Genomic DNA, 22824 nt, shown 5'->3' with positions numbered 1-22824 from the left:
CCAAAATAGCAAGACTGTAGGCAAGATACTGGACAACAAACATGGAACATTATGGTGAGTACATAACTTCTTTTTTGTCTCTCCTCTCCCCAAATTCCAGAAGAATTATCCTTCTATGTGTACCTTTGTTCATGAACAGACTCACCCTCCTGTTAAGGGTAAGAAGGGTTCTAGAAGTCTTTCTCCTGCTAAGCTGACTGAGACTTCTTCCCAGAAACCTCCCTTTCAGGACAAGCCTGTTTCTGTTTGACACTTGGGAATCCTTTCCCCTCAACAAGGTCTCCTTGTCTCTCTCCCTTTATCTCTTCCAAATCGGCATCGAATCACCTCAGATTTGTGGATGCTGTCCATTATCCGTCATGAATAGTTCATGGTTTGGGAATCCTTTCCCCTCTTTGCAGGTGTTCATTGAGAAGAGTGTCCTCATTTTTCTGATGTTCTGCAATCCCTTTTGAATCTGGACACCATTCAGCTCATTCTGCATGCCCAGGCGGGGAAGGGGTTTTACTCCAGAATGTTTTTGATTCCTGGGAAAGAGGGTACATGGAGACCAATTTGGGGTCTTTCTCTGCTTGACACCTTTCTCAAGGTTCCTTCTTTCTTGCTGAATATTAATTCTTCAGACCTTGTTTCCTCTTCTTCCCCAGGCTATTATGGTTTCTCTGGACCTGAAGGATGCATACCTTCACATTCCCATTCACCCTCTGTTCAGGAAATTTTTACAGTTCTCTGTTTCTTACTTGCATTTTCAATTCTCTGATTTGCCCTTTGGTCTTTCTAATGCCCTAAGGGTATTCACCAAATGCCTCACTCCTGTCATTGCTTTTTGCAGGCTGCGGGGATCCAGATTTTTCCCTATCTAGACGATCTGCTCATTCAAGCTCCTCCCAGCAGTCTGTTGCAGGTTCTTCAGTTTACCATTTGTCTTCTGCACAGTCTGGGGTTTACCATAAACCTCAAAAAGTCATTTCTGACAGCCTCAGATGCAGGCTTTAGACCATTCCCTTGCTGGCATCTCTCCCTGATCCCAAGGTTCTGTCTCAAGCATCCTTTTCCAGTCTCGTTTTCCTCTGTAATGGCTAGGGAATTTCTCAGGGTTCCGTGATTTATGGCCTCCACTATTGTCATGCTCCCTCTCACCAGATTCCATATGAAGAAATTTCAGTGATACCTCAAATCAGTGTGGTTCCAACATTGCCATCCCCTGGAGTTCCCTGATGTCCATCTCTTCAATGTTGTAGCCATAAAAGGGACGTCCAAACGTACCATCTTAAGAATAAGAAAGCCCCATGGGGAAAACCCCAGGGGAACCTAGGTGGATCATCCTAGGAAAGAGCAAGCTGTAGGGGGAAGGTTGGAGGGATATAATACTGCAACATAGAAGAGAAGGACATCTATGGTTATGGTAAGATTTTACACAATTATTCTATGTCCTTCTGTTTAATGTTGCAATATTCTTTACATATGGGAGAGTGCAAGAGCCAAAATGGGAACCCAGGGAGGAGGATAGAGAAGGGGAAACTAGGAGGAAGTATTTTCCAAGAATCCATGCAGCATTGTCTTAGCAAATCCTGATCTGGATCTGGAAACAGTGTCCAATTTGTAAAGTTTTGTGAAGGTGTGAACAGATGACCAGGTGACTGCTTCCAAAATGGAATGGGCATCTAGACTCTTGAAGAAGGCCCCTAAGGATGCTACTGACCTAGTGGAATCTGCCTTGACAGATGCAGACAAGGCCATTCCATGGAATTCATAGCAAAATACAATAGCTTTAGAAATCCATGTGGATATAGTTTGTTTGGACACAGTCAGGCCCAGAATCCTGAGATGAAATGACGCAAAAAGTTGGTCAAACTTCTTGATAGACTTTGTCTTTTCCAGGTAAAATCTGAGTTGTCTGTGCATATTTAAAGTGTATAAAATCCTCTCACTAGAGGATTGAGGTGAAGGGAAGAAGATAGGCAATTGGATGGATTGATTGATGACTTGTTCACCACTTTTGGCATGAAGGAAGGGTTAGTTCTCAAGGATACCTTGTCCTTATGGAAGATCAGAAAGGGAGGCGAACAAATTAATGCCTGAATTTCAGAAACTCTTCTGGCAGAGGTCAAGGCTACCAGAAGCACTGTTTTCCATGTGCAAAACTTTAGGGAAGCAGAAGGTGCTGGTTCAAAAGGGGCCTGGGTAAGTTTTTCCAGCACATAATTGAGATCCCAGGGAGGAGGAGGAACTGGTTTCCTGGGGGGTCTTAAGTGTGGGACATCCTTTAGTAAAAGCTTAACTTCTAGCCTGGAAGCTTGGGGGGGGGGGGGGGTCAAAGGCACACAGGCAGACAAGGCAGAACAATAGACTTTAACTGAAGAGTACGAAAGGCCACTATTGAGTAACTCACACAAGTAGGAAAGCATTAGGAGAATGTCCGCACCAAAAGGATCCACTTTTCCTTTTTGGCACCAGATGAAAAATCTCCTCTTGGAAATTTAAGATTTTCTAGTAGTGGGTTTCCTGGCCTTGTGCAAAACCCTTAGCACATCCTTAGAGAATAGGTGCCTGAAAGTGATCAAAAGTTAATCACCCACAGGGTCAGCTGTAGAGTTAACAAATGTGGGTGAATCAATGACCATTGTACTAAGTGAGCAAGTCCAGTTGGTGAGGTAACCTGTAGTGATGACCCTTGGATAACTGCAGAAGAGGAAACCAGTGCTGTCTTGCCCAAAAGGGAATCACTAACAAGATTTTTGGTTTGTCCTATAGAATTTTCAACAGGACTTTCTGAATTAAGCGGAAGGGGAGGAATGCATAGAGAAACCTCCCCTTCCTTGAGAATGTGAGGGCGTCCACCTTTCACACTTGAGGATGAGGGGCCCTGGCACAAAAGCGAGGATGTTGTCTGTTCATGGGGAGGCAAATAGAGTTTTGAGCTGAAGAAATGTACACAGCATGCGGAGTTACCTTGTATAAGGCAGCCAGTTCCCAAGCTTTGATGGCCAAATGACAGAGGAGATGAGATTTTGTGCCCCCCTGCTTGTTTATGTACCAAAGGACAATGGTATTGTCTGTGAGGATCTTTAGGGATACTGGCAAGAATAGAGGGTGAAAGGTCTGTAAGGCTAAAAGTAAAGCCCTCATTTCCCTGATGTTATGTTCCTTCCTTTGAGAGGCCCTGAACTTTCCTGGAAGAAAAGGTTGCTCCCCATCCCAAGTCTGAGGCGTCTGTGAGGAGTTGTTGAGCTGTTTGAGGAACCTGAAGAGGTAGCCCAGGGTTCTGACTGAGTTGCTGCATCCACTAGCCTAACTCTGATTTCAGGCAGGGAAGGAGGGGAATCGTGGCATTTAAGGGATGAGCATGGTGAGACCAAACTGTCTTGAGAAACCACTGGAACTTTCACACGTGTAGCTTTGCAAAGAGCAGCATGGGAATAGTAGAAGCCATGAACCCCAGCAGTCTCAGAAACTCCCTGGCCATGATGGAAGAAAGAGCCAGAAGAGCCTCCGTAAATGCCCTGAGATAGTTTGCTTTCTCCTCGGGGAGAAAAAACATCAAATCTGTGTGAAACCTGCACCCCAAGAATATAAGATCCTGACTTAGTGTGAGACATGACATTTTGAGATTTATTGTGAAACCCAGTGCCTGCAGAAAAGGGATGGCTAGGTTCAGATGTTGAGTTAAGAGGTCTGGACTGCTGACCAGAAAAAACAAATTGTCTAAATATGGGTAAACTTGAAGTCCTTTCAGCATTAAATATGCAATGGCAGGGGCTAGGCTCTTTGTGAAAACCCTTGGAGCAGTAGAAAGACCAAAGGGCAAGGCAGTAAATTGAAAGTGCAAAAAACCCATCAAGAAGCACAAAAATCTTCTGAAGGGGGGGGTGTATAGGGTTATGCAGGTATGCATCCAAACCCCTTCCCGGCTGGTGTTCAGGGACAGAGTGAATGGTGCCATGTTAGGAAAGTTGATCCAGAATCATGGGAAACAAATGCAGTTGACTGGAGGGAGATTGAGGTATTCTCTGAAAAGGAGGGAGGGTCTTCCAAGTTATAAAGTATCCGTTTTGGATAACTGAAATCACCCAGGTGTTCTGAGTGATCTCCATCCAAGCTGGAAGGAAAAGGGAGAAGCGAAGGACAGAGGAGTATGACTTTGGAAGAGGGTGCAAGGCATCACAGAGGACTTTGTCTGGGTTGAGAGGGCTGCTGAGGTGGGGCCACAACAGCAGCTGTAGGAGTAACAGCATTGGCCTGTTAGCTCCTACTGAAAGGTTTGCGGGGTCTAGTTCCAGAAGGAACAGAACTTGGTTAATGAGCAGGTTTCCTAGCAAAGGAAGTCTTGGCAGGGAAATTTCTATGAAATTTTGGAACTGATGAAACCAGTAGGTGTTTTAAATCCCTGGAGTTCCTTCCCTTTCTCTTGCAGTGATTTAAACAACTCTGCAGTTGCTTTTCCAAACAATGAGAAATCGTCAAGAGGAACATCAAGCAATTTTGCCTTGATGTCATCAGGAAGTGCCTGGAGACATAGCCAGGAATGTCTTCTTAGAAAAGATGCAGAAGCTGCTGCTCTGGCAGAGGCCTCCACTGCATCATGACTACACTTAATAGAGTGTCTAGCTGAGACGAGGATGATGAGAGAGAAAGGGGCAGAGAATTAGCCTCTGAATCTGGCAGTGGGGTAAAAACCTGGGTGGCCTGAGTAAGCAAAGCCAGAGCATACCTGGACATGTGTCTGGTAATTAATTGTCCTGATAACCAAGGTGGAAGAGGTATATACCTTCTTGTCCAACCTTTCCAAAATTTTACTTTCCTTATCAGAAGGGAGCAACTTGGTAGAAGAAGATAACCGTGAGGACTTATCTGAGATGATGGAAACCACAGCAGGATCAGCTGGGGGCATTTAAAAAGAAATTTGCATTCCTCAGGGACCTTATAGAAATGATCAGGTCTCTTTGGGGCAGGGGCTTGGGAGTCAGGGGCCTTAGTTATAGCCTTGAAAACATCTAAAAAGGCTGGCAGTAATGGGGAGATTGCTGAAGATGCAGGAGACTCCACCTGTAGAAGCACATATCTCTTTTGTTCTTCTGAAATTTGAGAGGAATCCCACTTAAAAAAAAAAAAAAGTAGTTGCCCCAAAGGAAAGCTCTTCCATGGGAGAACCCCCCCCCCCCCATTAGACACCTTCTCTGGGGAAGCATATTCCAGACGAGAGGGAATATGAGTGGAGTATGCTAGAGTCTTCATCAGATGAAAACTCCTCAGAATCTGGGTCACGAATTTGAAGTGCAGTCCAGCATTGGGGTAGAAGGAGTGGGAACATGCCTAGTCTTTTGCTGCTTTTTCACAGGCTTTTCCTGTTGAGGAGAGAAGGTAGATGTAGGCCTAACCTCTGGTAGCTCTTTGGACAAGGAAGCTGGAGCAGTTCCTAAGTTTCTGCAGTCACTAGCCACGGTTCCCCCGGTCGTCTGAACTGGACGTCTGCATAGCCTTGGATGTGCTAGGATCCGCACTCCTGACTGCTTCCATCCTGGTACCCTCCAAGGGAGGGGACCCTCCCTCCGATCATACCTCTGGGTTTTCATCAACCTCAAGGGATACTTCGAAGGGAGCAGGCCCAGCTAAAGAGGATTCGGGCCTAGCCTTGCTGACCTTCCTCTTTACAGACTGCTCAGAAGTACTCGTGGAACCCTCCATAGTGTCCATAGCCAGACATTTGAGTCTTTGGTTTTCTAAGTATAAATTTAAAGCAGACAGATGACTGCGCAATGTTTTGGGAATGAAAGTCTGACAAAGAGCAGGACCGGTGGTCATGAGTAGGCCCTAAGCAAAACAAGCACAGCTCGTGACTATCTTTATGTGGAATTTGCCTTCCACACCTACACTTGCCCTTCCTGGATGACATTAACAAAACAAAAGGCAGTAGCAATATATTAAATCCCGTATGGGGTACTTGTCTGAAGCAGTAAGATGAACCAGCAGGATCCAACAGCAGACTAAATGTACGAGCCAACCTTTCAGAATGGTGGCGAAAAAGTTCTGAAGATGGTATGTCCAGACATCCCTTTTATGGCTGACATTGTCTGTGGCAATGTGCTACGTCCCACGTAAAGTTAATGCCTCTAAGCTTTTGTATACAGGATGGACATTGTGTCGTCTGATTTGGAATACAGCCCATATGTAAAGAATACTGCAACACAGAAGAGAAGAACGTCTATGGTTATGGTAAGATTTTACACAACTATTCTTTCCTTTTCTTCCTTGTGTCAAACTCTAGTTTCAGTGGTGGCCTCATCAGCTTTCTCTCAATCCAGGATTTCCTTTCCAAGCTCCAGTTCCATCTCAGGAGCTGTTAACAAATGCCTGAGATGTGGGGTGGGGTGGGGATTTCCTTGTGGCCTCCTAAAGGTCCAGAGTCTCTGGCTTTCTCATCAGATGTCAGACCATATCAATATAAAGTAGGTGAGAGCTCTGCTTCTGGCTCTGCAAGTTTTTCATTCCCTCTTTCCTCATAGGCTCCTCACTGTCTTCACAGACAGTACCGCTGTGGTATAGTATGTCAACAAACAGGGGTCACGATATCCTATTTCCTTTGCAGACCATGTTCGTCTGAGATCAAGTTATCCAATATCAAGTGACTCTTTAAGTGGCAAGTGGTTTGCATTCTGTCAGAGCACAATCTTGTGGCAGACTGAGCAGGTCCAAAACACAGGCTCATGAGTGGATGCTTCACAAAGCTGTGTTCCTGGGCATTGCCCATCAGTGGGGTTTTCCTCACGTAGATCTTTTTGCCACCGTCTGAATGGAGAACTTTTTCTCAGAGTCCCAAGCCTGCTGACTTGGAAAGTGGACACTCTGTCTTTTCCTTGGCAGGAAATGTTTCTGTATGCTGTTGCCTCGAGTTCTGCACAAGATCAGGCAGGGCTCTCTCAAAATCTTGAAAATCTTGTTGATGAACCTTTTTTGGCCCAGACAGCTTTGGCTACCCCTTCTTTCTCCCTTGGCCTGTGATCATCACCACAAGTTACACCTCCAGGTGGATCTTCTCACAGAAGACAAGGGTTCTCTTATCCATCCCCACCTGTCCACTGTTCGAATGACACTGTGGGTGATTAAAGTTTTGATTCCTTTTAGGCACCTCTTTTCTGAGGGCGTTCTGCAGGAGGCCAAGAAGCCCACTACCAGAAAATGATGCATGTCCAAATGGAAAAGATTTTCTGGCTGGTGCTGCTCTTGCCATAAGGATCTCTTATTTGTCTGATCTGCTTCAATCTGGGTTGACATGTTCTTCAGGTAAAGCTCACCTATTAGCGATGTCTGCTTGCCTGTCCTTGAATCTTCCTGTGGCCTCAGTTTGAGGTCAAGCAATTTAAAGGCATCTTTCTTTTCAAGCCTCCCAGGAAGCCTATTCTGCCTTCTTGGGACCTCAATTTTGTACTTGAAATTTGACCCAGGGTCCTTTTCAGCCTGCTTCTTCAGCTTCCTTACAACATTGTACTTAGAAGACTGTTCTTCTTTTGGCTGTTAGTTCAGTCAAAAGTGTCTGAACTTCAAGCTCTCATGGCTATTCCTCCTTTTTCAGTTTTTCATAGAGCCAGGGGGTCTCTTTGTACTTATCCTTCTTTTATGCCCAAAGTGGTCAATGAGTTGTACGTTTAATCAGTCTATTCTTAGTTTATATCTTCTCTGCGGTCTGCAAATGAAATGGTTCTTCACACCTTGTATTTGCTTAGTAAGTTCTGGTATTTAGATAAAACTAACATAATTCACAAATATGAGCATCTTTTCATCCCAAGACTTTGGGTTTGGCTGTTTCTTTGCAAGCCATCTCCTCCTCGATTTCTAAGGCCATTTTGTTTATTTTTTTCATGGCAGATGTCTTTCTTCATCTGTAAAGACACATTCTACAAGAGCAGTTGCCTCTTCTGGTGCCCACCTCCATCCTTGAGGCTATTACTTATTCCTGTGTTCATTCTTTCACTAAACATTACAAGTTAGAAGTTATATTTCCCACTTTCTGAAAGTTAAGAAAGTTCAGTTACAGATTTGCTGTTCTGAACTGTTTGGAAGTTTCTAGAAGGCTAGTGCTTGCTTGGGCTAAAGGGAAGTCTCTGTGTTCACCAGTGGGAGTGGTTAACACTGAACAGTTTGCCTGTCCCTGGAGGAGTGGTTACTACCTGGAAGCTGTAGTTTTATTGGCCATTTTGGGTCAATTCTAAACTCCTTGATCTCTCTCTCTCAAAACCCGGCTGCCTCGTGGTTTTGGTTTCTTTTCAGGCTTGCTAGTTGTTGCTGAAGCACCTACCAAGGGGAGAAAACGCCGAGAGAAGAAAAGGAGCCACTTTTGTGATTTTAAGTATTTTCTTCTGATTTTTTGTTGTTTTACTGCTTTGCCACCTACTTTTTGGCATTTTCCGGCTTGCTAAAGTTTATATCTGTAACAGTAACAGTACTTGGAACACATCTAGAGCCTGTTTACTGCATTTCCTGTGTTGCCCCTAATTTAAAATCTTTTTTTTCCTGTAAAAACTGCATTTTACCTGATTTTGGCCTAGCCCTCAAGTGTGGGGTCATTTATTGCACTGTTGTGATTATTTTGCTGCTTGTGCATCTCTGCTACCTTTAAACTACAAAAAAAAAAAAAAAAAAAAAAAATCTTGCTTTTTTCCCACTTTCTGAAAGTTAAAGTTCAGTTACAGATTTGCTGTTCTGAACTGTTTGGAAGTTTCTAGAAGGCCAGTGCTTGCTTGGGCTAAAGGGAAGTCTCTGTGTTCACCAGTGGGAGTGGTTAACACTGAACAGCCTGCCTATCTCTGGAGGAGTGGTTACTACCTAGAAGCTGTAGTTTTATTGGCCATTTTGGGTCAATTCTAAACTCCTTGATCTCTCTCTTAAAACCCTACAACTCTCTCTTTTTGCGTGGTTTTGCGCACTGAGCAGCGCCGCCTAAACAGGTTTAACTATTCCAGGCTCCACAAAGTCTGCTCTTCACTTTTTCCCTTAGAACTGTTCAAACTCTCAAAGTAATCACTCTATTCTCTTTCTAAAGCCCTGCACTTGCTCAGCTCTTATAAGGAAACACTAACTAACTAAAGCACTACACCCTCCTTGACTTTTCATAAGTATTAGACTCCCGATTGGTCCTTCCTGATCAAGTGAAAAATCAGTTCCCTTCCCTAATCTGATCAGTAAAAAAACAGTTCCCTATACTAATCTGGTATGTCCAAGGGACAGTTTCAAGGTTACTCTCCAGTCCAGCTGGTGAATCTGGGAATTTTGAGGCAATGTTACAATTGCCTTATGTACACAGATAACCCTCGCCTCCTTCCAACAAACTCTAATACATGTGAGAGATGCAGTTACACAGCCAAACTGGAGGCAGAGCTCTCTCAACCCAAGACTGGCACAGTCAGTCAGGAGGAAAAGGTAACCACCCACACCACAAATCCAGTCTCACACAGACCTATTGCATCTGCATACCCAACACATAAACGTACAAAAACATACTCGGAGGCTCTAAATAAAAATCTGCCTAAACAGCAAAGACCTCCTAAGCAGATATCCAAGCAACAGCCACCCCTCAACAATACCCACGAATCACATATCTCACAAAATCAGTGTGCCTCACAGTCACAGCCCTTAAGGCCAAGCAACACACCAAATACACTTGTTATAGGGGACTCTATTGTCCGGCACACTGACGTCCCGCTCACCAGACTGAACAAGGAGAAGGTCACTGTAAGCTGCCTGTCGGGTGCCAGGATCCGCCACATAACACAAGCACTCAGGTCACTCCAAAGCAAGTACAAGTATGACTCCGTCATTGTCCATGCTGGTGTGAATGACCTGAGACGTACCTCCCTGGACTACATGAAAAGGGACATAGAGGAGCTCTCTGACCATGTAGCCCAGGCTGGTATGACCCTGACCTTGAGTAGCATCTTGCTCTCACCAAGAATGATGCCACAGTATAAAGACAAAATGATCAGTTTCAACAATTGGCTAAAGTATTGGTGTCATTCAAAGGGGATCCAGTGTCTGTCAGCCTGGGATGACATGCTCGATAAGCCACGTTGCTTCGCTAGGGACGGCTTGCACCTGTCACCCTTAGGCTTTCGTATACTGGCCAAGGCTCTTGCCACCCCCATAGTGCCTTTTTTAGACAAGGCTCAAAGGACAAACCCACCTCCATAGACAACCCAAGGATAAAAAAACTAAAGGTAATGCTACTCAATGCCAGAAGTCTAATCCTCAAGATGCATGCACTCTAGGCTCTCAGTATGGAGAAAATTGAAGTCTGTGCAGTAACAGAAACCTGGTTCAAGGCTCCTGAGAGTACCCAGCACTACCAGGTTATAACTCATACCATGCGTTTCGGCCCCAAAACTCGGACCGAAGCACAAAAGGAAGGGGAGTATCTATATTCATCAAAGATACCTACACCTCCAGGTTAGTGGCACTGCACGAAGCATCAGAAACCATCCATGTGCAACTAACAGCGGGCAAAACTGCCTTTCAGTTTGTAGCCTGCTACAGAACACCCTCCCTATTACAGGAACCCCACTTGGCATTCCTGAGAACACTGGAGAATATGAAGGTCTCTCCAAACACTATGTTATTGGGTGACTTCAACTACCCAAACACTGACTGGGAAAACTACTCAAGCCCAAACACCCTCGCCCAACGGTTCCTTGAATTTATAAACTCTAACGCAATGGAACAACTGGTCACCGCTCCCACAAGAGGGAACAATATATTGGACCTGGTCATCACCAACATGGGGACTCTGTTCCACACCAGAGGTAAACCCCTCATTGGTAAGATCAGACCATGAACAAATTTCCCTGGACATCCATATCCCGTCCACACCCCCAGCCAAGGAAATCACTGTAAAGAATTTCTCAAAAGCCAACTTTGCACTTCTCAAGACTGAGGTAGAATCCTTCAAAGCCCCTGGGCCAGAGGATAATACAGCCCAATCTGCAGAATCCTTTACAAATGCATTCTATGAGCACCTGCAGGAATGCATGGATCGTGCTATCCCAAATAAAACCAAGACTCACTCCTCCAAAAACAGGAGACCGGTCTGGTGAACTCCTGCCATAAATAAACTATACAACAGAAGGAGGAAGCTACTACATGACAGAGCAAAATCCCAAATCCCAAAAAGGGAAGGCATCTCTGATCAGTATTAGCAAGAAACTTCGATCCATCATAAAATCATCAAAGGCCAGTTTCGAAAGAAAAATTGCCCTAGACACTAAAGATAATCACAAGGCCTTCTTTAGTTATGTCAGGAACATGGGCGGAAACCCCCAGATATGCTCCGAATTGTTGCATAACGGTACAAAATATACCGAACCTACAGACATAGCCAACATCCTGGCAGACAGATTCAGCGTAACCCCCCCCCCTTCCCCCCCCAAAGGAGCAAATGCCTATCCCAACTGAATGTAACCTCCCTGACATCACAGATGCACAGGTGAAATCTGCCCTCTCCAAAGCAAAAAACACAGCATCTGTGGGACCGGACGGTGTCCCAGGCTGTGTTTTACATGAGCTCCAAGAAGAACTGAACCCTCACATTAAGTCACTGTTCAAACTTAGCCTTACTACAGGATATGTACCCAAAAAATGGTGTACAGCTACAGTGGTCTCACTCCACAAAGGTGGTGCCACAACGGACCCCGGAAACTATCGTCCCATAAGCCTGACTAGTCTGGTCTGTAAAGCTATGGAGCGTATTATCATGGAACTCATAAACAAAGACATTGGGAGCCTCCAGACACTGGATCCTACCCAATTTGGCTTTAAGGGCAGATCTTGCCTCTTAAACCTAGTTGATTTCTTTGACAGTTACCAAAGTCATAGATGAGGGCAAGGTAGTCCACACAGCCTACCTGGACCTCGCAAAAACACAATACCCCACTCGGGCATCATAAATAAGCTTACCAGCTTAAATATCAACCCCTATATCACAAGATGGGTTGCAAACTGGCTCAGAGATAGAACCCACATGGTCAGAATCGCAGGTGCCATGTCCGAATCCAAACCAGTTACAAGTGGCATCCCACAGGGCTCAGTTCTGGGACCTCTCTTGTTCGGTATATACTTCTCTGAGGTTCAGGCTAACACTGGGGGATTATGGCTGACAAAGTTCGCAGATGACTGCAAACTGGGGGCCATAATCGAATCTCCAGCTGACACAAGCATCCTCCAAAAGGGTCTCACAGAGATGGATGCTTGGTGCCAGAGCCACGGCCTCAAGCTAAATGCTAAAAAGTGCATAGTCATCCCCTTTGGGAAAAACAAGGTGCCCACAAATTACCACATAGGTGGTAATCCATTAAGTACGGAAGGAGTAATTAGAGATTTGGGGACCAACATAGATAGTAATCACTCCTTTGATAATCACGTTGCCAAAGTGGTTAGAAAGGCCTTCTATATAGCCCACCTTATCACGAAAGGGTTTCCATCTAGATCGAGAGGTCATTGTGCCCCTCTACTCGTCACTCATCAGGCCCATAATTGAATACAATGCCCCTTTTGGGATGTACCTTACCCGACACCTGCAGCAACTGGAGAGACCCCAAAAGTACCTCACCAAGAGGATCATGGGCTACAAACAGATGTCCTGTACAGTGCGACTAAAGAAACTCCTGCTCTACTCAGTTGCTTACCGCCTACTCAGAGGCGATCTATGCCTGACATACAAAGCCATGTCAAACCCAGAATTAATGGACATGCTCCACCTCAAAAAATCCAAGTCCCTTAGAGCTACATGCTCCAGGGACCTAAACCTCAGCACAAAAATAAATAGGACATTCTGGAGGGACAGATTCATTTCCCAGAGGCTCCCCTCACTCTGGAATAGAATCCCAATTCATGTTAGACATAGCCCCTCTTCAAGCGAAATCTGGACGCGTGGATGGGAAATCGCAAATTCACCCCTGGGATCTCTTCTGTGTCCCTGCTAGACAGAGGCACAGTAAACTAATCTTAAGAGGGTACCTTCTGTTACCTAGAGGCACAGTAGGCTAATCTAATAGGGAGGCGGAAGCCAAATACACTATGGCTAGGCTTATAAATGCCCTAGGGCAGATAGCCTAGCATCTACCTATGAACCTATATCCAGGGCAGGCTTGGCTAGGGCTATCCTGCATGTGTTTGTAGAGGACGCTTCTGTGCTTTTCTCTTCCCACGCTTCCTCTTGGCTATTCCACTGTCCTGTAGGTAAAGAATATTGCAACAATGATACGGAAGGACATAGTACAGTTGTGTAAAATCTTACCATAAGAGTAGATGTCCTTCTCTTCACTGTTTCAGTATTCAGTCCCTCCTCCTTCCCCCTCTGTTCTAGCTGTTTCCATCCATATGTCACATTTGTGCCCTACACCTTGCACAGGAGTGTTTGTGGGATGTATGATGCCTGTAAGACCTAATGGTTTTGTTACATTGGTTGGAGGTTGGGCTACCTTTGGCAGGAGATCCCTTAGGTAGAGTACAGCAACAGTGAAAAGGACATACTGTTATGTCAGTGAAAAGGACATCTCCTGTTATGCTAAGATTTTAAACAACTGTACTTTTTACTAATTTACTGTCAGTTTACAGTTAAAAATAAATATCATAATCCGTGAGCTGCTTACTCTGTTCTACACAACACTGATAAGTCGAGAATAAACAGCCTGGAAAAATAAAAATATCAAACTAAGTTTGCTAGTTTAAAGTGCCCCCTCAGTACTTTGGTATATTGCTCAGAAACTATGATGTGGTACCTACAGCAACACAATTCATTTTCCCTCTTGTGGTTCCTTTTTTAATGTGGCACTTTTAGAAAAAATCCACTAAAACTTTATTTTTCTGTAGACTGTGACAGTACACGCTCTTCGTCCAAGTTTTAAAGGCTGAAGTGATGAGGCCATTTTTGAGGACCAGGCCTTTAGTAAAAAGTTGTCAAAGGTCTTTTACTAAAGAAGAGTGCACCCCAAAAAACAAATGGTATTAAGGAAAGTGAACTGTGGCACTGTAGTATTCAGATGCCACAATGTATGTCACAACTGTTCAGGGACACTTTAAGAATTTATCTTATGACTTGCAGATTTAGCAGATGAATTTTCAGTTGAGTTGCAGTCAATCGATAGAAGTTTGTATGCACAAATATCAACAGTAGTAGCACACAAAGCTAAACAGCAGTTACTGTTGAAGTAAAATTGAGACCTAGGTTTATGTATCAAACTGGGTAATTTGGGAGGAGAGGTAAGCTAATAAGCCTGAAGTATATTCTTTAAATATCTGTCTCTAAAAAGTTATCTTTTTTATGTTAACTTTTGCAGCTGTCCATTTGCTGAGTGGTTACATGCCCACCTGTTTCTGACGGAGCAGTACGTGAGAACATAGAATATAGAAGACCAGGACAAGCATAAACCAGTTCAGCATGTTATGCTACTTGTGCCCTTCACATCTAGTTGATTTGCCCCCCCCCCCCCCCCCCCCCCACTATATGTGACTGCCATTGATTCTTATTTCCATGGTCCTGTGTGGTACTAACAAAAGAACCAGGAAAAGGGTGATTGTATTCAGCAGTCTCAGGAGATTAAGATAGCATGAGCCACTTTCATTACTAATATGTTTGAAAAGCTTGTTTAGAGATAGCAGGAAATGTAGGTATTGATACATTTCTTAACTTAATGCTGCTGAAAAATGACTTATTTTAACCTTGCATGCCTTATAATTTTAAACTGTTTTTGAGTAAGTTGTGGTCTCCTTCAGTCAGGGTATTTAGTTTACAGGCTTTTTGGAGGTGGCCTTGTTGAGTAAGGACAGACCACCGAGTCAGTTACATACAATCAAATCTTTATCTTTTATTACTTGACTAGATAGAAAAGAATGGACGTTTTATGCCAGTTACTGTGCTTTCCTGTTTCAGTGGAATGTCACCTTTGTGTTGTATGTTTTATTCCTTTGAAAAAATGTATCTAAACACATTTCAGCAACCTGTATAAATTATGTTTCTGTGTATTGTTTCAGTTTACATTAAAACAGCAGGTTTCTGAAGTTTGAAGTGAGACTTCACTTGTAAGTTGCTTGCTTACAGGTCAGCACCTACATTTTTCAGGGTAGTTTTATGTTACCATTTACATAGTAATGACATGGATGTTTGGCATCCTAAGCAAAACCTATTATACAGCTATGTGAATGTAGTACTGGTCTAATTACATGCATTTCTGTATGGAAAACAAACTTATTACCTTTCTGTCTTGTGTTTATTGGCAACAAGATCAGCACTTTGTAATTATACATAAGGTGTTTTGTGAAAACTGAGTCGGAGAGCACTTTAATCAAATCCAGTAGTAATCTTTATACAATATTTGAGTAGGGAAATGGAGCTGGGTTGCAAGTTTAAAGCGTTCCTGACTAATGAATGCTACTTTTGTTTGTTCAGAGCTCAGGGCCATCGGCCTACTACAAATACCAATACTTCAAAGTTTGCTCAAAAATTTGGTGGTGCAGACAAGTGTTCCAGATGTGGAGATTCTGTCTATGCTGCTGAGAAAGTTATGGGAGCTGGCAAGGTATCTCTACAGTTAATTTTCCATTTGATGAAAGTACTAAAACTTTGTGTGGATTTGACGGTTTCTGAAGGCTTGCATGTGTTCAGCTTTACCATTTTAACTGTAGAATGCCAATAAAAATAAAAAAAAAAGTGAATTAAATGCATTGAGTTCTGGCTTCAGTATGAAAAAATCTAAAATTGTCCTGTGCTTCTGTGCTTTTGCACCTGTACTGAGGAAGAGAGACTGTGACATTTATGTCACAAGAACTTAAAGAAAGTTTGTTAATCCTGTAGAGTTGCACAGAATGTCTGCGAGGATAATTGTAAAGCTGCTGGCAGAAATATGTGATTTGTTCTTGTACCCAACACCCAAATGCAGCTAGTAAAAATACATTTGTTTTGCTTTGCTGAGCATACACACTGGGAAATGTTTTATCACTGAAATAGCTATGTACTTTAACTGCTTATTTGTGTTTCTATGTCAAATGAAATTTTAGAAATTAAATCTTGTATAGATAGTTTGAAGTAGCTAATCAGTCAGCAGGTTCTGGGAAATGAGAGGGAACTGGAGCACCTAGAGAAAATCCATATAGTCTTCTCCACACAGACAGTGACTGGAAGGCAGGATCGAACTTTGGAGCAGGATTGAACCCTGGACCCTAAATATGTGATGCAGAGATTATAACCACTGAAGCACTGAGGCAGTAAAAAGCAATCCTCCCAGACCTCAAAGTCCTCCTAAATGTATAATTGGCAACATCTATCCTCCACAGTCTCTAAAGCAGTTACAAAAAGCAACATCCAACACCACATGTATGCCTGTACCCAGTGGAGCCCCAAGAGCAAAGTCCACAAGGCAAGCAAGCACATTAACTAGAACTGTTGTCATAGGGGACTGCTTTGTATAACACACAGATACCCCATTCACTAGACTGAACAAGAAGATAACTGTTGTTTTGTCTGGAGCCAGGATCTGCCAAGTTACTCAGGCACTCCAGTCTCTACACCACAGGTGCCAGTATGATTCTGTCATAGTTCATGTGGGTGGTAACCTGAGGAGTACCTCCCTGGACTGTATGAAAAGAAACATAATTGATCTCTCTGAATGTGTCTCTGCTAGATATGCACCTTGCACTAAGCAGCATTGTGCCTTTCATCAAGAATGATGCCACATTGCAAACAAAAGATGACAGACTTCAGTATTTGGTTTAGTTTCTGGTGTTTTCCAGGGGAGAGCAATGTTTGTCGGCATTGGGAGGACATGGTTAACAAACCACATTGCTTTGCACAGGATTGTCTGCACCTGTAACCCCCCCAGGCTCATGAATATTGGCTAAGACTTCATCCTCCACCCTTAGATCCTGTTTTAGGCAATGCCAAATTGACAAACCTACTAACATAACAAATACTAAAGGTGTTACTGCTCAGTGCTAGGAGCCTTGGCAAACTCCACACCCTACAAGATCTCATCACCCCGGAGAATAGACACCAGTGCCATTACTAAGACATGGTTTAAATCCACAGAACGTACTCCAGTAGTGCAAGGCTTCAGTGCTTTCCACACATTTAGAGCATCAGCTGCACAGACAGGGACAAAAGTTAGGGGAATCTCTAAAAACATTAATAGGTATACATCTAGATTGATTAAACAGGACAATGTCCTGGAGCTTATCCACATGCAAATCACCAGAGACAAAGTCCATATCATATTCTAGCAATCTATAGGCCATCCTGTGTCCCAAGCTTCCCATAGCTTGTACCTAGACCTACTAGAGACACTCACTATTAAACCAAATACCCAGTTCATGGGAGATTGTAACTACCAGGGGATTGGGAAATGTATGCTGTCTCAAAAGCCGACAGTGTAGAATCTGACATTGTCGACACGAGAATAGCAAAACTGCAGAACATCGAAGAGGTAAATTGAAATCTCCATAAGGGGAGATTTCTGTTTACTTCAATGTAGTGCGGTCTCGGAGTTGGTATATTTAAGTAGCAGGGGGGCTTGCCCCCCTGCCTACACCATTTAGTTTTTTTTTTGTTTTGTTTTTGCTTTTATTTTTTTTTTCGGAACATTCAGTGTTTTAACAGTTCGATCACTAAGGGTCGACCTTTAGTGATTCAAGCTGTTAAATATTCGATGTTCCAATTTCGATGTTCCAATATAGACCCCGCACACTCATAGCTCTTAACTATCCAGATTTTCGCCTCATATTTTTGGTGTGTTCGTCATAAAATTTGTGGTTTCTTGCAAATCATTGAGGATTGAAGTCACTAAATAATGGATGATTGAGTTACAGACTTCACATCCTTCAGAAAATCCATGCTAACACAAAATCTTTTATTCTGGCAACTTTCAAAGTTTATATAAGCAATATTTAAAATGTATCCCTATTTTTTGGCCTTTGTCTGCACATTATTTTTGGTTTTGTCCAGATCTCTCTTGCTAAGAAGTTGAGAGATATGGACACACCCACCAGAGGTTGAAACTTACTGGACCTGATACTCAGCAATATGGGAGAGAGCTGCACATCCCCGGTGTCGCATCCTTACTGGTGAGGTCAGACCACAAAGCTGTCTCCTTCAAAATAAAAATCAACTCTTTAACCACAGCCCTGTAATAACTGGGCATTATTCCAAAGCAAACTACATTAAACGATTGTCAAAAATCCAGTGCCCCTCTTAAACCACAGAATTTACAGCAGCCTATGTGGAATTTTTCACAGAGATCCTGTACAACTATGTAAATGGCTGTAAGGAGGTTGCTGTACATACTAGACGTAAGCCCAAAACAAACCACACTGATAGAATCCTAACCTTTAATGGGGCATAGCAAAGGAAAAAAAAGTAATGGCTAAAATCTAGAAAACAACTCCCATAATAAGAACTCTCTAAACTAACAGGAAAATAAGTGGACTAAGTCCAGTAAGGCCAGTTGTGAGGTCACAGTAGCCTCACAGGCTAAATACGCCCACTAAGCCTTCTATAACCAAGTCTGTATCCTCAAAGTAACACTCCACAGTATGCTGAACTGAGTTGTACCACCTTCACTGAGCAGAACAGAATTAATTTGCTGGTTGACAAATTCATCTGAAACTTCAAGCCCCTCCCCGCCTTAAAATGCCAACTAGCATGCCTCTCCCAAATTATAAGGGAGCAGGTCCTGGCAGTGCTTTCTAAAGCCAAAAACACAGCCTCAATGAGCCCTGACAATAGCGCAGGATGCCCCTACTTAGCCTGAAACATGACCTATCAGGACCACTTGAATCACTATAGCTTCAAAACAGACTTTATATCACGAGAATGGAGGACTGCAGCAGTTATCCCACTTCACAAGGGTGGACCATCAATCAACCCTGGAAGTTACAGACCAAGTAGCTTGACTTGTGTAATATACAAAGCCAGGGAACAAATAGTCATGGAAATGATCAATGACATGGGCAACCTTCAAACACTGGAACCAGCCCAGTTTCCCTTTAAAGGAAGGCCATCCCTATTACGCCTGGTGGACAGTTTTGAGAAGGACAACAAGGCAATGGATGGGGGAAAATTGCATACTGCCTACCTGGACCTGGCTAAGGCATTTGATACAGTAGCTGACAATCTCACCAAACTGGGCATAATCCCCTACATAATTTGCTGGATTGCTAACTGGCTTACAGACAGGACCCAGGACCTCAGGATTGGTGAGACCACCTCGACTAAGAGATTGGTCATCAGTGGACTACCTGAGGACTCCATGCTGGGACTGTTGCTATTTGGCATCTACTTCTCAGATGTAAAGGTTAATGTCAGTGGACTTTTGGCAAACCAAGTTCGCAGAACTGGGACCTATTATAGATTCCCCCGACATAAGCATTGTACATGAGGGTTTAACACAGACAAATGACTGGTACCAAAGTCACGGATTAAAACTCAATGCCAAAAAATGCACTGTAGTGCCTTTTGGGAAAACTACCACCCAGGTTAATTACTCCATTGATAAGACAGCCCTAAGTCTTGACCCTGGTAGTCTGGGATCGAGGAATATATATAGACAGCAGTCTGGCCTTTTACCAACATGGGTTCAAGGTAGTAAGAAAATCATTCTATATAACTCATCTTGTAAGTAAGGGTACGGTGTCCATGTCCAAGGAAGTCATACTGCCACTTTATTCAGCCATTATCAGATCCATCATTGTGTAATGCCCCCTTTGGCATGTATCTGACAAGATGTATGCAACAGTTGGAACAACTACAGAGGTTACTTATGAAAATCCAGGGTATGAACACATTGTTCTACATAGATTACCTTAAAGCCCTGTCTATACTCCGTCTCCTACAATTTAATGAGAAGCGATTTGTGCCTTACATTCAGGGCAGCCTCAGATCCAGCTCTGATGGACTATTTGCACATCCACAAAACAGTGTCAGAACCACTAAATCCAAGGATTTAAATTTGATTTGCCACATAAATAGGACATGTTGGTGAGTCAGATATGTATCTAAGAGGACCTCGTGCTCTGAAACAGTCTCTCTATCCATGTAAAGCAAAGCCTATCCCTGTTTAAGCATAACCTTGAATAATGGATGAGAAGTACAAATCACTGCTTTCAGATGAAAGAAGTTTAGAGTTAAGCATCCATGCCTTTGTGTTTGATACTCTGGATGCAGCCATGTGGCAGAGAACTTCCACAGGCCAAACAAGCCTTAGATGCAGAGTGTTTTACACGTGTAATCAAAAGTATAGCTAGGTGGGGTTAAAATAATTTTATAAAAGTGTTTGTACCTCCACCGGCCATTTTTATTTAACTGTTTGACAGTCAAAAATAATGCAGAAGAATATAATTGCCTGAAAAGTTTCTTACATAGTAGGAATCTGTCAGTTTATTGAAAAGCCACATTGTCGAACGTCATAGGGTTGACAATGCAATTAATCAAAATACTGTCAAGTCCACACAACACCTGTCAACTACACAAGACATTGTTTTTACAGGGGGACATGCCTCTTGCATCCCCACCAACTCCCAGACCCCACTACAATGGAGAAATGGACAAATTCTCCAATCCCTGCTGTACCACAGACTCACTCAGAATGGTTCGACGAACCAAATAGTCGACCATATGGATTTCAACAATTTGATCCTTCAAGCAGTTGATATACACCCACATAACAGAGCATGTCTATCTAGTGCATTCATTGAGCAAACTTTAAAAGTGCAAAGATGTTCATCGTGCATATAGCTGCAGTAATCACAGATGGGTTTTCAGCCGTCAGGCGGTCCCTCGGTCGGCCGAATTCCAAAGTCTTGGTCCGGCGTCGGTTGTCGTCGCTTACTCTTCTGACGTCAGTAAGGCCAGAGTATATAAGACACAGCCGACGCCATGTTCTTCAGTCTTTTTTGCCGCGCGGTGCCCGAAGCAGAAGCAGTTCGCAAGTGCCGGTCGGCCAGCTCCTGAATTACGAAAAAAAATTGGAACTGAAGTCTTCTTTAAAGCTAAGTACCCCGTTGGGGAAACTTTTCTTACCTCACAAAACACTACCACCTACCCTTATACTCCAGAACAAGAACAGGCTTTGCCACTGCTGTTTTGCAGGGCATTCTGGCTCAACCCAGTTCCTCATAGTACCTACCACTCTATGCATAGCTTTGGGACTCTACCCATCTGTGATTACTGCAGCTGTATGCACGATGAACATAGTACAGTTTTGTACCTACCATAAATGTAGATGTTCGAGTGCTAATACAGCTGCAGTACAGGTTTCCCTCCCTCCTTCCCCACTTGGTAAAGGCATGGGGCCTAACAACCTCTTCATACCACCTGACTGGGTTATCCTGCTATGTTTTATTTGCTTGCTTACACTGATTTTGCATTACATTGCATTGCCTGCATATGTAGATAAGCCTTATTTATGTATTGCCTTCCTTTTGGGGGCACCTGACATCTGGGGCAAGAAAGACTGAAGAACATGGCGTCGGCTGTGTCTTGTATACTCTGGCCTTACTGACGTCAGAAGAGTAAGCGACGACAACCGACGCCGGACCAAGACTTAGGAATTCGGCCGACCGAGGGACCGCCTGATGGCTGAAAACCCATCTGTGATTACTGCAGCTGTATTAGCATTCGAACATCTACATTTATGGTAGGTACAAAACTGTACTTTCACTGGAGCACAAGTCCATGAATTTTAAGGTTTGCATACAGCTCTTGGATTTGGGAATGGTGCACATTGTAGTTTTGTGCGTTAGCCAGCTGACTGCATTTTGGGAACTCCTATAATGACTTCAGTCTGCATTTTGGCACTGTAGCTGTCCTTTGGTTTGCACTACATTGCTGAACATAGACAAGGCTTACGCCCTTCAACTTGCTTGCTTCTTCAGTTGGGCTTTAGATAGGAGAGGGACAGCTCAGAAAGGACAGTGTATGTCTACCATTAACAAAAGTCAACTGCTATTTATGATGTTTGATACCAGAGTTAGGCTAGATTTGTAGCAGAATTTGTAGGGTTGATATCACATACAGCAATCCAGCACAGATAATAAAGTGACCCCCCCAGGTTTGTACAGGAAGCAGTGTGTGTGTGTGTGTGTGTGTGTGTGTGTGTGTGTGTGTGTGTGTGTGTGTGTGTGTGTGTGTGTGTGTGTGTGTGTGTGTGTGGTTTGTACAGGAATTAGTGAGGGGCGTGTGGGTGTGTGTGTGGACTCTTGTTAAAATATTTGCCAGTATATAATTGTATAAAACCACTTAGATACTCTTAAAGTGACTGTTTCCACTTCATTTTTAGAGTTAAATGCAATAGATTAGTGCACTGGCATTTTAAACATCACTGATAAATTGTTCTTTCTTCTGAAGTTATGGAATTTCTAGATTCCAGACTTGTATGGCTAGATATGATGTTCAACGTGTTACACTGCTGCAGTCATCACACTTGGGTTATCCTGCCGTCAGGCGGTCCCGCAGTCGGCCAGAGTTCCAAAGTCTTGGTCCGGTGTCGGTTGCTGTCACTTCTTCCCTGACGTCAGTGCGCCGGGGTATATAAGAGGCATCCGACACCATTTTCTTCAGTCTTTCTTGCCACGCGGTGCCCGAAGCAGAAGCAGTTCGCAAGTGCCGGTCAGCCGACTCCTGAGATTTTCAAATCGAATTTCAGACCGAAGTCTTCAGTAAAGCTAAGTACCCCATTGGGGAACCTTTTCTTGCCTCAGTTCGATGTCAGAAAAAGTTAACAATTGCATTTCTTGTGGGAAGCAAATACCTCATAAGGACTTTCATTCTTATTGTATTCCTTGCCTAGGCCCAGA

At 43.5% G+C, this 22824-nt stretch overlaps 1 protein-coding gene across 4 annotated transcripts in view; it reads left to right on the top strand.

Moving 5' to 3' along the window:
• Positions 1 to 22824, top strand: part of CSRP2 (cysteine and glycine rich protein 2) — an 881805-nt gene that overhangs the window by 572836 nt on the left and 286145 nt on the right. For all 4 annotated transcript variants that reach the window (XM_044087983.1, XM_044087982.1, XM_044087984.1 and 1 more), the window contains exon 4: positions 15431 to 15560. In XM_044087983.1, coding sequence (XP_043943918.1) covers positions 15431 to 15560 — 130 coding nt within the window. The remainder of the gene's footprint in view (positions 1 to 15430; positions 15561 to 22824) is intronic.

Source organism: Protopterus annectens, chromosome 11.part0 (assembly GCF_019279795.1).
Source record: "Protopterus annectens isolate FY-2018-M chromosome 11.part0, PAN1.0, whole genome shotgun sequence".
Taxonomy (NCBI): Eukaryota; Metazoa; Chordata; order Ceratodontiformes; family Protopteridae; genus Protopterus; species Protopterus annectens.
Note: the sequence above shows the minus strand (reverse complement) of the source record. Positions and strands in the feature narration are given on the sequence as shown.